This window comes from Musa acuminata, chromosome BXJ1-11 (genome assembly GCF_036884655.1).
Source record: "Musa acuminata AAA Group cultivar baxijiao chromosome BXJ1-11, Cavendish_Baxijiao_AAA, whole genome shotgun sequence".
Taxonomy (NCBI): Eukaryota; Viridiplantae; Streptophyta; class Magnoliopsida; order Zingiberales; family Musaceae; genus Musa; species Musa acuminata.
Window position 1 is genome coordinate 32972944 of NC_088337.1, and position 15240 is coordinate 32988183.

The 15240-nt window shown below is 38.3% G+C and overlaps 3 protein-coding genes across 7 annotated transcripts; 2 read left to right on the top strand and 1 right to left on the bottom strand.

The window, feature by feature from the left end:
- The first annotated feature begins 1548 nt into the window (after window positions 1-1548).
- LOC103972434 (NAC domain-containing protein 21/22) lies at window positions 1549-3681 on the top strand. 5 transcript variants are annotated; one of them, XM_009386774.3, is made up of 3 exons: window positions 1549-1847; window positions 2507-2781; window positions 2991-3681. In XM_009386774.3, exons 1-3 carry the CDS (start codon window positions 1658-1660, stop codon window positions 3444-3446), a joined length of 921 nt encoding a protein of 306 aa, XP_009385049.2. In that variant the 5' UTR covers window positions 1549-1657; the 3' UTR covers window positions 3447-3681. The 5 variants fall into 5 exon arrangements, with proteins under 5 accessions (XP_009385049.2, XP_009385050.2, XP_018676363.2 ...); XM_009386775.3 differs by having other exon boundaries at window positions 2994-3681; XM_018820818.2 differs by having other exon boundaries at window positions 1709-1847; window positions 1941-2781.
- Window positions 3640-6819, bottom strand: LOC135597790 (probable alpha-glucosidase Os06g0675700). Its single transcript, XM_065091263.1, has 5 exons — window positions 6569-6819; window positions 5741-6429; window positions 5433-5663; window positions 4722-5362; window positions 3640-4632 (listed from the first exon to the last, which is right to left on the bottom strand). Exons 1-5 carry the CDS (start codon window positions 6799-6801, stop codon window positions 3757-3759), a joined length of 2670 nt encoding a protein of 889 aa, XP_064947335.1. The 5' UTR covers window positions 6802-6819; the 3' UTR covers window positions 3640-3756.
- Window positions 6820-10409: 3590 nt separating this feature from the next.
- On the top strand, window positions 10410-14561 carry LOC103972435 (OVARIAN TUMOR DOMAIN-containing deubiquitinating enzyme 5). The gene is made up of 2 exons (XM_009386776.3): window positions 10410-10598; window positions 13434-14561. Exons 1-2 carry the CDS (start codon window positions 10516-10518, stop codon window positions 14308-14310), a joined length of 960 nt encoding a protein of 319 aa, XP_009385051.2. The 5' UTR covers window positions 10410-10515; the 3' UTR covers window positions 14311-14561.
- The last annotated feature ends 679 nt before the right edge of the window (window positions 14562-15240 follow it).

The following is a 15240-nucleotide window of genomic DNA, read 5'->3' on the forward strand; positions in this document are numbered from 1 at the left end:
AATGAAGAGATGTGGACATACAAATCCAACGCTGATATTTATGTATACTATAAGCTACATTTTTGCATTCAAGTCTAATTGCTTCTACCACGTCATGTACTCTCAATTCTTCTTTGATATCACTAGTATCAAATTTGAGGTACAACAATAACACATAACTATTAACATTATTTGTTGGACGATTTCCCTATAAAACATTTTTATTTTGAGTATTTATCAATCAATATCTTTTATTTTTATTTTTATTTTTTTTCAAATAATACTTTTAATTTTAAAATTAATCTAAATTATCCTTCAAAAAAAATTTCTATATATTATAATAATGTTTTGATATGTCATAATATTTTTGGCCTGCTATAGTGTTTTGTTCACCACAATAAGAATATTATAAAATCTACTTAAAAACATTATAATTAATTTAAATAGACTTGTAACCTAAAAATATAATATTATAATAGTTTATAAGCAACAATTATCGAAGCAATGATATGATGTCACTTATGGTGTATTTTAATAATATTTATAGTATTTTTGGTACATCAATAAGATACCGTAAACGTTGTCGAAAAGCATTATAAATGAATCAAATGAAAATACCGTAACAATTAAAAATTGATTAAAAAAAAAGATAGAAAATTTTTAGAGAGGTATTTTAGGTTTTTTTAAATAAAAAATATTATGTTACTCTCACCCACATCCATCAATAATATCAAGTTAGCTACTCCTAATTATGGTCATTTCTAAATTTAAAATATTAAAATTCAACAACTAAAGATACCCTCAATTACTTTCACTCATCATTTGACCTCTCATGCTCTAAAATATTTTCTGAAGGAAACTAAAGTCAATTTGGCTTTCAATGTCATAACACTCAATTGACTAAGATCAGCTATAATGACATATTTGTAGTCTTGAGTTTTAACAAATCAAAAAAAAACATATGCTGAATTTAAATTCAAAAGGGATAAATATAAAAAAAAAAAATCACTGATTTTTGGAGGGATATCTGTGAACAATCTTGTATCAAATATAAACCCCACAAAAAAGAAAAGAAAAAAAGAAACACCATATTTGTGAATGGCATTGTGCAAGAGTAACATCACCATGACTTGAGACTCTTTGCATGTTGTCCAACAAGAACAAATTGAGTCACTTTCAGGTAGTTGTTAGCCACCACTGGTTAGGTTTTATTGATCACACACACACACACACACACAGATATATATATATATATATATATATATATATATATATATATATATATATATATATATATATATATATATATATATATGTAACCCAAATATTATTTCTGGCTATGGTTCCATCAGGTTATGGCATTTGACACTCTGAATCATTGAACACAATATATTGCACCACAGGAAATTAAATGTTTAGATTGATTGCTTAAATTGCAGAATTTTAGATGCCTCCTCAGCCATATGATGTATTATTGCATGCCAGTGGGGCCAGCAAGGATCCAAGTCATGGCATTATCAACATTGATATGAAGAAAAAGAAAAAAAGATGCCTCAAATTCTGACCCATCTCCTCTCTCTCTTTCTCTTTCTATATCTACTCTCTCCTCTCCTTCACTAGTTGATATTTCTGCCTCTTGTTAGTCCTCCTCCTCCTCCTCCTCCTCATCATCATCACCATGAGCTTCTTGAGCATGATGGAGGCAAGACTGCCTCCAGGGTTCAGATTCCACCCACGGGACGAGGAGCTTGTCTGTGACTACCTCATGAAGAAGGTCTTCTGCAGCGGCGGCGGCAGCGGCGACGGCGGCTGCTGGCCCATGATGATCGACGTCGACCTCAACAAGTGCGAGCCTTGGGAGCTTCCTGGTACCGCCGCCAGCCACCAGTAATCTTTCTGTAGCAATATGGAACACTCTCTTGCATACATGCGGCTCAGAGGATCTTAGAATTCTCTTGTAGGATGACAGCAGCTGATGATATCTTCTTCTTTTCCTGGTTCCAGATTCCCCTGTGGATGAACAGCTAGAGCTTTCTCTGCCTTTGGCTTTTCTTGATTTCTAGAACTGTGCGCGTGTGTGTTAATTTGCACTAAATATTTTTGTTGCTTTTAGCTGTCTTAAATCCATTGCCTTCCTCAATACATGCATACTTACTGCATACGACATGCATGAGTTGGATTCCTCAATATCGATCGCATCATCCTTCCTATGTAAAACTATAGAGTAGAAATTGCAAACGTCTTGTCCTCATCTTGGCTTTTTATGCCAAATCTTTGTCCCCTTGTAAACCTCTTCGTGTATCTCAATCCATTCCTGGCGACCTTTCAGATCTCGAAGAGGAACCATATATCATTGCACCAGTTGGAGGTTCAGAACCTCGAGTCTCTCCTAAACCTCATGTGTCATAAACGATCATGGTTCCATAATACATAGCCCGATCCACAAATAGGGATGAATCAGTCACCTGCTTCGATCATATGTCGGATGATGTAGTGATGTTATCTTCTGCGAGTTCTCGTGGCGCAGAAATGGCATGTGTGGCGGGGAAGGAATGGTACTTCTTCAGTCTCCCGGACCGGAAGTACGCGACCGGGCAGCGGACCAACCGGGCAACGCAGTCGGGCTACTGGAAGGCGACGGGGAAAGACCGGCAGGTGAGCCGAAGAGGCGTGCTTGTTGGCCTGAGGAAGACTCTCGTCTTCTACCGGGGAAGAGCTCCCAAGGGGAGGAAGACCGAGTGGGTCATGCATGAGTTCCGCATGGCAGACTCTGACGATCCTCTACAAAAGTTCTCGTCCAAGGTAACACACCCTACTAAACATCATCAGACGACTCGTATGTCGATGAGTGTCTTACCAGCTTTGTGGCCACATTTTGGTTGTGATTATTATGATGATAATGATCCTCGCGATTGCCACAAGATAACCCTTCGGATTTTGCTATGAATCACGAAGCAATCATGTTATCGTTGTAAGAGATACGCCAACCTGATTGCATTTTTGTCTTCCAGCAGGATGATTGGGTCTTGTGTAGAGTATTCCACAAGAGCAGAGGGGTGGCATCCAAGCCAACCGCAGAGACTGGCGACGACGAAGCGGTCTCCTCTTCCCTCCCTCCTCTCACGGACGGCCACATCGCCCTCGAACAAGCGCCGCTGGGTTCACAAGGATACGAGCAAGTGTCCTGCTTCTCCGACCTGAACCCGCACTCTGCGTCACAAGCAAATGATGTGGCTTACCCTCCTCTCTCCGCGGTTGAAAGGAGCCACCAACTCAAGAGCTCAACTCTCGTGGGGGGATTACTCGACCTGGGATCTTCTGACCAGGTCGTAAGCTCTGTGTTGAGCCACTTCACCAAGTTGAAGGGGTTCCCAAAGCGGGAGTTCCCTCCAAACACTACTGCTCCAAGAAGCTTGGACTCCCACTTCACTGGAAATGGTTTGTCATACGTTTGGAACCCTTTTTGAGACTGCTAGTTTAGTTAGATGAAGGAAGAAGCTGTTCATGTGCACATACATGTACTCCATACCTATTTGTAGGTGATTGATTACTTAGCATCGTGCAGGGATTGCTCATGCAAGAGGGAAGAACAGGCATACAAGTTTGTGTTTAGTACATGGGACTCTTTGTTATGATTGGAATGTAATTGTATTCTGGAGCTCAAGAAATGTAATTATTTGTTTTGCTGCTGTTCCACCACAATCATTTCGATCCTTTACCAGGAAAGAAAAATGGAAAACTTATTCATAGCTTTTGTCCTCGCTTCTTCTTCTTCTTCTAAGCTTCTACCTCGATCTGTAGCTCGAACTCCTCACCCATGAGCAGAGACAGGCTCTTTATCTCTACCACACTAAACCTCCCATTTTTCTGGTGTGCAACACTTACCTCTGAGGTATTGCCCTCTCCCAGTGATTTCACAGATACTTTAGATGTTTCCTTCAACTCCATGCCAAGGATCACCACCTTGTTCACTACCAGCCTGTGCTTCGAGGCGTATGCGCCGTTGACCACTTGTGATCTTAGCTTCGGGCCTTTCCCTTCTGTCTCCGTACTAAACCTCACCAAGCTCCACTCGCTCTCCTCCCCTGCCATCTCCACCGTCTCCCCGTCGTCCAGAAACACCTCCCCTGCCGCGGTTCCGTCCTCGTCGAGCACCACCAGGAGCTCGAACGGACTCTGCCGCGCCGATTGTGTGGTCAGGGCCTCGCCTTGCATCGCCAAGACGCTCCCTCCTCCGACGTGAACGTTGATGGCGTCTTGCGGGGCGTCAAGCGTTACATACTGGCCGGAGTTGCTCGTCACCGACTGTGAGTAGTTGAATAGGTTGAACCACTTGCCTTTTGGGAAGTATGCATCGACCTCGACGGCCCCCGGCTTCAGTACCGGGGAAACCATCACTCCTGCTCCGATCAGAAACTGTGTGCTGATGTTGTAGGTCGTTGCGTCTTCAGGGAATGAGAAGAACACTGGTCGCGCTATAGGCGCGCCCTTGACGTGTGCCTCGTACATCAAGGTGTAGATATGGGGAAGAAGACGGTACCGGAGTCCGAGCACCTTTCTCGCGGAAAGGGCGACGGAATCCCAGACGTAGAGCTCTTGTGGAGACGTCATGATGGCCGAGTGATCCCTCGAGAATGGATAGAATGCACCTAACTTCATGGCACAACACAGAAACTCCGGTCTCAGCTTGTTGCTTCAGCCGCAATGCGGTCTGCAAGTTGAAGGAAACAAGAGCAATTTACCTGAATCCACCGCCGGCACAGCTCCTCAGTGGTGTCACCGCCGAAGCCGCAGATGTCTGCCCCGACCATGGGGATCCCGAACAGACCAGAGTTGAGAATCGACGGTATAGAGTACCCAAGATCTTCCCATGTCGCGAAATTGTCGCCGGTCCAGTGCGCTGCATACTTCCCCGAACCCACGAAGGTCGACCGGCTTAGCACAAACGGCCTCTTCCCTGTGGATCCGATGAGCCCGTCATGGGTCGCCCTCGACTCCAGAAAGCCATACAGGTTGTGGGCGTTGTACTCCGACACGTTCCCGTAGTGAGTCGCAGATGCGGGGACCGTCTTGGTGTTGATGGGCTGCCGCACGCCGGCGTTGTTGATGCTGTAAGGAGGATCATCCAGCGAATTCAGCGGCGGAGAGGTAATGAAGTTGGATATCTCATTCATGTCGACCCACAGGCCGTCCACCGGAAGCGTCTTCCTAAAGATGCCGATCTCTTGAGCCCAGAATTTAGCAGCCGCTGGGTTGAGGAAGTCCGGGAAGTAGACTGGTCCGGGCCAGACATTACCAAGGTAGTAGCTTCCGCCTCTCGTCAAGAAGACATCTTGTTCCATCCCTCTCACAAACGTATCGTATGTGTAGTTGACGCTGATACCTGCAATTGCTTACAGAGTCATCGTCTCTGCTTCCTGTTCGTTCCGATGCTCGGTTCTGCAGAAGCTTACCTGGATCTATTATGACCACATACTTCTGCCCGTTCTCGTGAATCTTGTCGACGAATTCATTCATCCTATCCGCTGGGAAGTTGATGGGATCGAGAGTGAAATCTTTGAATGCGTCCATGTAGTCGATGTCGGTCCACATTACCTCCAGCGGTATCCTGGCCTTGGCATACCCTCCAACCACCTCTTCAAGCTCGAACACGTTTTTGTAGCCGTATTTGCACTGGTGGAACCCTACATAAGAAGTGGTATGCATCAAACATTCGGATCACGCACTCGACGATGGACATCGAAAGCTTTGATCTGCTCACCAAGCGACCAATACGGCATCGGAGCCGGCCGGCCGATGAGCTCGGTGTACTGGTCCATCACCGACAATGGCGATGGCCCTGCAAAAAAGTAGAAGTCGAGTACTCCTCCAATCACTTTGTAGGTGATGTAAGATCCTCCGTATATGACGTCCATCCCGTTGCTGTTCAGGAGGAGCACTCCGTGGGTGATCCCCGGCGGATACGTCGTGTCGGGAGACGATGATCTGACGTCGATGTAGAACGGATGAGACCCATACAGATTCAGATCAGGAATTGACGTAGGGATATCTGAATTCCACAGGGTAAACGTGTCATTTGGGACTAGCTTCAACGACTTCTTGGTGTGCTCCCCGAGTCCATAGATCGATGCTCTGTCCGCCGGGAGCGACGACGAGATCTCCAGGTAACTGTCCTTGAAGACAACCGTGGGGAGCGTATCGAAGAGGATGTCGCCCGTGGAGCGGCGGGAGACGGTGAACGTAAAAGGGGACGTTCCATGGAGGGTGAAGACGAGGTCGGAGTCTGAGCTGGAGAGGACATGACTCTCCGGCGGAGACTGAGACCGGTCGGCTTCCAGCATGGAGCGGAGAGATGCCTGTGGCTCGCGAGGGATGATGTGCTGAGGGATTTCCCATCTTTGATGGTCGGAGTCGGTGATTCGGACTCGTAGCCGATCGCTGGTCTCAAAGCTGCAAGCAGGAGGTGACGGATCACAGAGAATAATTCAGGGTATATAATGAGGCAAAAGAAAGATCACAAGATTCTTTGTCTACTGCTACTCCGACCAAGGTCAATTTCGGCATCGATGAGAAGTCATCAGAGGCTAACCTGGCCAAGAGACTGAGCTTTGGAATGTCAGCTCCATAAACCGACGTCTCCTGAATCAGCCCGAGCTCAGCGGTCAACGTCTTCCCGGAAGGATCGACGCCTACCGATCGGAGATCGTACCCGTGTCCAACGACTTGTTGCTCTTGCGAAGCGGAGCAAGAAAAGAACAAGACGAGGAGGAAGAAGAAGCAGGGGAAACTCGCAACAGAGCAGGAGACTCTCCGCATCCTCATCGTCCTCCACTGTAGTCTTTGACTTAGCAACCACTCACTAATATATATATATATATATATATATATCCGTGATGTTACCGCTTCGAACACGTGTCCCGCGTCTATACGACGCTTTAAGGAAAGGGGATGGGTGGGCATGATTCATGAGATCGAGCAGCACGTGGCGGAAAAAAAAGGCAATATATGTGGTTGGGAGTTTATCTTGAATACGTGGCTTAATTCCATTTGCAAGGCAGAGGTGGTCCATCCTCATGTTCCCCTATGAAAGGGGATTGCGTGCTGGGAGATGGACAGCGGATCAAGGAAAAGAGGTGCGTACGTCGACGAAGACGGAGATGGGCACTGCGACCGAATTAGTTATACAGCATGTGATTTCAACTCAAACCTTATCATCTTCTTTATGTATACATACAACAGACAAAGAAAAAGACAAAAACTGATTTTAAATATATATATATATATATTATTAATTTAAATGAAAGTATTTTTGAATCACTATAAACCATCCCAAGTAGGAGAAAAACGAATTCACTATAAATCATCCATTTGATATTTTATTTTTCCCGAAATTATATCGATCATCGGAGAATACGATAATTAAAATTTGAAAGAGACAAGAATATCTTTCTTAATTTACAAAAATAAATTTGATATGGATAAATATCAAATTAAGAAAAACTATATTTATTTAAAATTATCCAAATTCACTAGTACCGATGCATTTAGCAATTAGGCATGTCTTGTGTTTGAGTTGATGTGAAAGCATGATAATTATTTTTTTTGAAAAAAATAATATTTATTAAATTTTCTTATTAATTAATGCTTCTTGTTAATGAATTTGTATGTAGTCCTATAGTCATCGATAAGGAAATTGAAAAGTCAACGATCAGAAAATAAGGTCAACATGCTTTGATGTTGGAAGTCTTCTGTTAACTGAGTTAGATGTCAACTGACTTAGTGTGTAGGGATGCTCTCTGACTTGATTGTAACGCGATGTGGCATGACATATCTTGGATCCAAAATATACGCTATCAATATATATATATATATATAATATATATATATATATATATATATATATATATATATATATATAGGTACTACACCAGCTTTCTATTACGTGTAAGTCATTGTTTGAGGTTTGTCTCAAGTGATCGCCTCATCGTGCGCCACCAATGATATGCTTTCTCCTCTTCTTTCTTCTTTTATTATTTATCCTCTTCCTTCTTATTATTATATATTTTTTCTTTACCACCTCATATTTTTTATTTGTCTTCATTCTTTTTTTCCTTTCATAAAAACTATAATTTTATTATTATTATATAAATTTTTTTAATATCAAAAATTAAAATTAAATAATGAAAGATCAAATTTTATGATTACGCATATTTTGATATTATTTGAAAAATCATTATCTTATCCGTAAATGTATCATCATCAAATAAAAAAAAAGAATTATATTCACATTTTTCTATCTTCATCATATCTTTCACAAAACTACTTTAAATGATAAAATTGAACTAAAGACTAAAGTAAGATAATAGAAGATTTATAATCTCTCAACATATAATTAACATTATATAAGATCAAATCACATATTATTATCCCTATGAGATACTATTTATTTATAAGTGAAAGTAAAGTATATAATATAAGTAATTAAGAGAGTTTATCTCATTTATCCATCAAGGTCATCTTCTAAAGAATCACACTATAATTAAATTTTTTTATTGATCGATAATTATATTCAAATAAAATAATTGAATTGGATTCTAAAATTAAAAAAAAAATACTTTACACATGTGCACAAATTTTATAAAATAGGTAAGTAAATCCAATAAGCATAATAATACTATAATAAGTTTAACTACTAATACGAGTCATAATTGTTATATATTATCAATATCATACTTTTTTTATAATAATATTATTAGTCCTTCCTAATATATTTTATACACATTATGTCATAATATATATATATATATATACACACACACATAAATATAAAAAAGATAACAAAAATAAATAACTTTAATTACGTAAGCATGAATCATAATTATAATGTCCACTCAAATATATATCATCATATCTTATAAACTCAATCGTCTTAGTGAATAGATCGATATAGTAAAACTCAAGTTTTTAATTGATATTAATTATTTTTAAAAATTTTTATTTAACCATCAACTAATTTGTGTCACAATGCATAGAACTATAGAGTATTTACTATTTTTAGAGTAGAAAAATATTATGATATATCATAATATATTTTTAATAACTTGGAAATTAAGACCGACAATACTAAAGATAAAATTTTATAATTATAAAGCTTGGTTAGTGACCTCAAAACATACCAACAAATTAGCTTATATTGTTAATAATATAATAATATATTATTATTTATATTTGTATAAATTATCCCTCAAACTAATATAATATAAAACATAAATTAGACTTCTTGCTATCTAAGTAATTTATAAAATTAGATTATGAAAATATTATTATTTCAATCTGATATAATTTCAGATATGTGAGTACTTTCTTTTCATCTTTTTAATGTTTTATTTGTAGGTAACTCTAATATCTATCTAGTATTTTAACTATAAATTTGATACTAGAATTCTAATTAGGTATGCATATAAAATAATTTTTATTTAAATTTTTCAAATTATTTTATAAAAAGTTGCTTTGATTGAAGGTTTTTTACTTTGTATACTAAACCTCTCAAAAATTTGGTCAATATATTTTTTATAAAATAGTGACAATAATTCTTAAGATTTATCTCTAAATATTTTAATATTAATAACATAAATTATTTTATTCATATCAATCATCTTAAAATTCTTAATAACAAATATATTTATTTCTTACAATAAACCAATATCACTATTAGTAAAAAAAAATTATCCACATGTAAATGGATATAATAAGCTAGCTTTCGCTAACGTTCAGATTAATATTGATCAATTATATTTTTCTTAATTATAAAAAAATACATATATTTTTCTTTAATAGACATAAATAGATATATTTTCTTCGGTATATTTTCCAACACTCTTTCTTATTTTCCAATTTCGCCTCTTACTTGGCCAAAACTTATTATTTTAGTAATTCTTTACTTACAAATAATCAACACATATATACATATCTTATAATTTTTATACAAAACGAAGAGGGTATCGAGCCTGTCATCACATCTACTTGATAATGATCAAAGAAATAATGTATTGCGGTCATCGAGTTTGATCAGTATTTATCAAGTAAGATAAATATTTTTCATATATTATTATTATGCATTTTATCAATAACACTTTTATTTTCCTTCGATCTATTGTTTGTACTAAATTTATATTGAAAATTATTAATTCAAAAAATATAAACTTGTGTATCATACCAAAAAAAATCCTAACGTAGCTACAAAGTTTAAGAAAATTATGATGCAAATTGTGAAAAAAAAAAGAGACTAATCCTTATTTCTCATAAAAAGAAAAGAAAAATAAATGAAAAATATTTTTTGGGCTCCATAAGAGGCCCATATAAGGCCCATTGTTAGCTACTCGAAGCGTGAGGCGACCTGATCCATGATTAGACCTATATCGACGAGTCCCTACTGCGAACACTTTAGGGCTGCGCTCAAACCGCTCTCCGCAGGGGGGCGCGCCCTCTTCCTCGTAGCTTCTCTCTCGATCCCAGCTTCCGATCTCTTGGGGGAAGATGGAGACGCCCGAAGAAGCCCAAGGAAGCGCTTCGAAAGAAGAACCCCAGGAAACCCTCGAAGAGATGCTATCGAGACACCGGTAATAGCAGCAGTCGAAGTTCGGATTTTTAATCTTCAAGTTTTGGCTTTTATTTACTTTACCCGCTTTTTCTTTACTTTGGTGACTCGATTGGTGGATTTCTAGTTGCTCGAGAGAGCCTGGTTTACGGCTGTTCTGTGGGATTTTGATGGAGTAGTAGCAGTCTTTGGAGGGAAATGTCTCTTTTGGTCATCGGAGAACTAAAGAAAAACGCTTCTTTAGGTTGTCGGTTAGGTTTGTTTAGTTGAGTGGATTATCTTTCTGTATTTGTGAATCTTCTGCTGTCCATATTGTTGCTTTGGTTGGTGGATGCGGTACTTTTTTGAGTACTTAGATCTTCCAATATAATGCTCAGTGGATATTAATATTTGAAAGAAGGATTATGGTTTTCGGTTGCCTAGCTAAGTCTCTTGGTTTAACTTTATCGTTTTGAAATCATGCTTTGGAGATGGAAAGCAGGTAGCCATACAAATATGATCTCGGTCTTATTCAGTGGATTCTAAGTCCATTTGAAGATACTGCTTAGCCAGCAGGAAGGCCTCCCTTTAGTTCCTCTATAGCCTTCTAGATAACTGTGAGATACTTCCAGCCTGTTGATGCTGGATCTATTTGTTTAATGTAATATAACTTGTTTGTTGTTTCTTTTGGGCTGTTTCAAGCTTCTCTGAATGTTTATTGTGTCCAACAGCTTAGTATCTGTATGGATAAGAGGTCCTGATGCTTTTTAAGCAAGGCTTCTCACTATTATGACACTAGCACTAGGTGCTTGTGATTCGTTTTCCAACACAATAGCTTAGCTCATACCAGAAATTAATATGATTTCTTATTTCTAGTGCAGTAATACATGGTGAACTAGAGCGTTGGTTGTTAACAATGCAAATAACATAAATGCTCAAATCATCAGAATATGGACACTGAAATTGAATTGCTACTCAACAAATTAACTATGAGGAATATATTCTAGGTGACATAATGATTGAGATATAACCTTGGAGTATGTTTCTCCACCTGTTAAAACAACCATGGAAGTTAAAGATTTTAGAAATAAACAACTTGAACTTTTCTTTAATGCTTTTCTTCCTTTTGTGTGTGCGTTCAAGCTCAAATCTTGTTTGCTTAACTTGGTAGCTCTAACAGTGATACATCAATAGACATGCATTGAGAGTTGATGATAGGTTAGATTAATATGTACAATTAGATGAATCTGCTAATAAACAACTGGGTGTAGGTCTTTTGGTCATGTTATTGTAGGCACCTATATTAAGTTATATGGTCATTAGGTCCATCGAATCAGTCATAAAATGTACCAGAGCAACTCTGTGGTTCACTCTGTGAGAACTGATATATGCCAAAATCAAGTTATGCACACTGAGATGAGGGTTTCTTTGTTAGACCCACATTGGAATTGGGCCTTGATTTATGTTGATACACATCAATGTAGGTGTTATCTTGTGCACATCAAGATGTGGGTGATTATGGTGCCCCGATGTACCCATATCAAGTGTTGATGATAGATTGGATTAGCATTACAAATTGATGGTTCTAGTAGGAATAACTTGTGCCTAAGCATTTTAATCCACATGATTCCAGGTCTATTTATGTGATTCTTGGTCTATTTATCTGAGCCATTATGTTAGCAAATCATCAGGCTGGATCGTTTGTCCAAAATATGATAATTGTTATTTGGTTGTAGCCTGTGTAAGTTACAGCATATTGAGAATGGTCCTGTTAGATTGCAGCACACTCAATTTTACTGCCAACTTATATGCTGAATGAGACAAACCTCTCTACAGTGAACTCTCATTTATCATCTTGTCTATTTAAGTGCCTTTAAGGTCATGTACAGGAATGCAGAACACTGTACTTAGATTGCAGCACACTCAATTTTACTGCCAACTTATATGCTGAATGAGACAAACCTCTCCACAGTGAACTCTCATTTATCATCTTGTCTATTTAAAGTGCCTTTAAGGTCATGGACAGGAATGCAGAACACTGTACTTATAGACGAGTCATCATGGTACAAGTTTTTAAAGATGCCTTCTACTGGGCTTCTTGTAAGCTTACTCTGTTAAGATTGTCTTTGTGATCAATGCTTACAGTCCTTTAGCATCTGCTCAGTGAACTATATGATCAATATATGCTAACATAGCAAGTTTGATGATACTTCCACCAATGCTTAGTTGCTTACAACTTTGCTTTAATTGGGATCAAGTGTTCAGTCCCTTTATTTTAATTGGACTTGAAAATTTATCTTTTTATGATTTTAGTGCCTTTTCAGATCTATTTGTAGAATGGAAACGTGCAGCATGAGGAGATATGTGAGTCACCCCACAAATTACTCCAAAATTGATCAGAGAACCTTTGTGGTCCCAATGTTTATGGTTTTCACGTAAATCAATGAACTCCAGGGCTTGAGATTGACATAATGTGATGGATTTTATAATGGTTCTAAACCCATGGCCCACCAAAAGATGATAATTAGGCTTTTTCCAGTAGGTGTAAATGGTTGTCCTTCACCTTATGGTAGCCATCTTGGAAAACTAATCAGTGGTCCTTAGGCAGGCTTTAATTTTGCTGGAATCTTTTGATTTTGATCAAAAATTAACATCCAAGCAATATCTTGATTCTTACTGGAATGTTTGCCTTCTCATATGAGAACCGTTTTCATAAATTCTGATATCATGATCTGATATTTCTGATTACCTTGCAACTAGTCGATATAAGCTTCTACATTCCTGCTTCTGCTTCTGCTTCATTACAGTTCTACTTCCCCAGTAGACTTTACCGAACCTTTTTTATTTATGATCTTAATATAAGCTTCTATATTTAAAGGAAAGAGATCATCAAGATCGATGACAAAGAGATGAGCCTTAAAAAAGCTGCAGCAAAAGGAAGCAAAGCTGAACAGAAAGCTAAGAAGAAGCAGGTAGAAGATGAGATGTGTCAACTTCGATCCCAACTAAAAGCTAAACACAAACAAGAACTTGCATCGTTGGGCTCTAAAGCAATTGGAAGCACAGAAAAAGATAATCTAGACGTTTTCGTGAAGGCCATTGCTGGCGTTAACATCACAGGTCATAGTCAATCAGCAAAGCCCAGCAAAGGAGCTAGGAGGAGAGAAAGAAGAGCTCAGGAAGAAGCAGCAAGGGAGCACAGGATACAGGAAGAGCAGAGTAACATCATTAGTGATCGTGTGATTGAAAATGAGAGGCTGGAGAGGAAGTTGGATCCCCTTGGACTAAGAATTAATGAAATAAAGCCAGATGGTCATTGTCTTTATCGAGCTGTTGAGGACCAGCTCTCACTTTCTTCCAACAATACATCACCTTACAGTTTTCAGGAGCTCAGGAAAATGGCTGCCAATTACATGAGACACCATGCATCCGATTTTCTTCCGTTTTTCTTATCAGAGAGTAACATCGAAGTCGATGCAGATAACTCTCCCTTGGAAATATTTGAGAAGTACTGCAAGGAGGTTGAATCCACAGCAGTTTGGGGTGGACAACTTGAGCTAGGTGCTCTTACACATTGCCTCAAGAAACATATTGTTATATATTCAGGTTCATTCCCTGATGTGGAGATGGGGAAAGAATACAAGTCTGAAACAAGTAGCAATTTGAGCAATCCAACCATCCTGTTATCATATCATCGGCATGCTTATGGCCTTGGCGAGCACTACAATTCAGTGGTTCCTAATGCCATGAGGTAACTCTATGGTCTCCTTTTGTGCAATATATTTATGACTATGATTCATTCTCGATGTACAAAGACGACGAATCATAATCTTTTGACAGAATCAGATGATTAGTTGTTTCTCATTGTTAAACATGAGAGGTGATCTTTTGTCCGGGAGTTGTTTTACCTTCAATAATAGTGTAACTGTGAAGAAACGAAGGATCATGTAAGTTGTGCACAATGTGGTTGTTTTTGCTTATGAATTTATCTGTTTGATTGGGTGGATTTAGAGTTCCAAGACTATCAAATAGCTTAAAAATTTATTGCTTTTCTTGACTTTTCTTTGTTAAGTATCCAAAAACCAGCATGTTATTGGTAAAAATAAAAAAGATTTATTGTTACATCCATCATATTAGCAGAAAAGGGTATTGATTAATTTCTAACTGGGTTCAACTTATAGTGGTTATTTTTAAATGATGATTCTGATTATACAATCAATGTATAATCAGAATCATTTTTTTAACCTAATATGCACAAAATATATCTGACGAATGATGTGTTCAATGTTCCTATTCAGTCAAAATTATTCTTTGCTCATAGTCGATTGATCATTTATCTCTAGACCTTCTGCCGGACATAGTTTTTTAATTCCTTTCTTGTAGAAACCATGCTGGATATGCTTTTCCCTCCATTGCTGTAGCTCATAGAGGCAGCGAGAATGGTGCTAGATTAAAATCAAATGTTCTAATAGATCAACAATTAGATTTTAACTGTTTATGGAGTGTCTCTGAGTTCTTCCATGATGAGTACCAGGTCCACCAAACTCTTTAATGCAACAATTACATATAAGGTGTTGATATTTTGATGTATTAAGGGGCGCACTCATCATGGAACAAGATGATGCAACCTCTCTCAGACAACCTGGCTGATATTTCTGGACATGGACAATTGCACATGAGCAGTT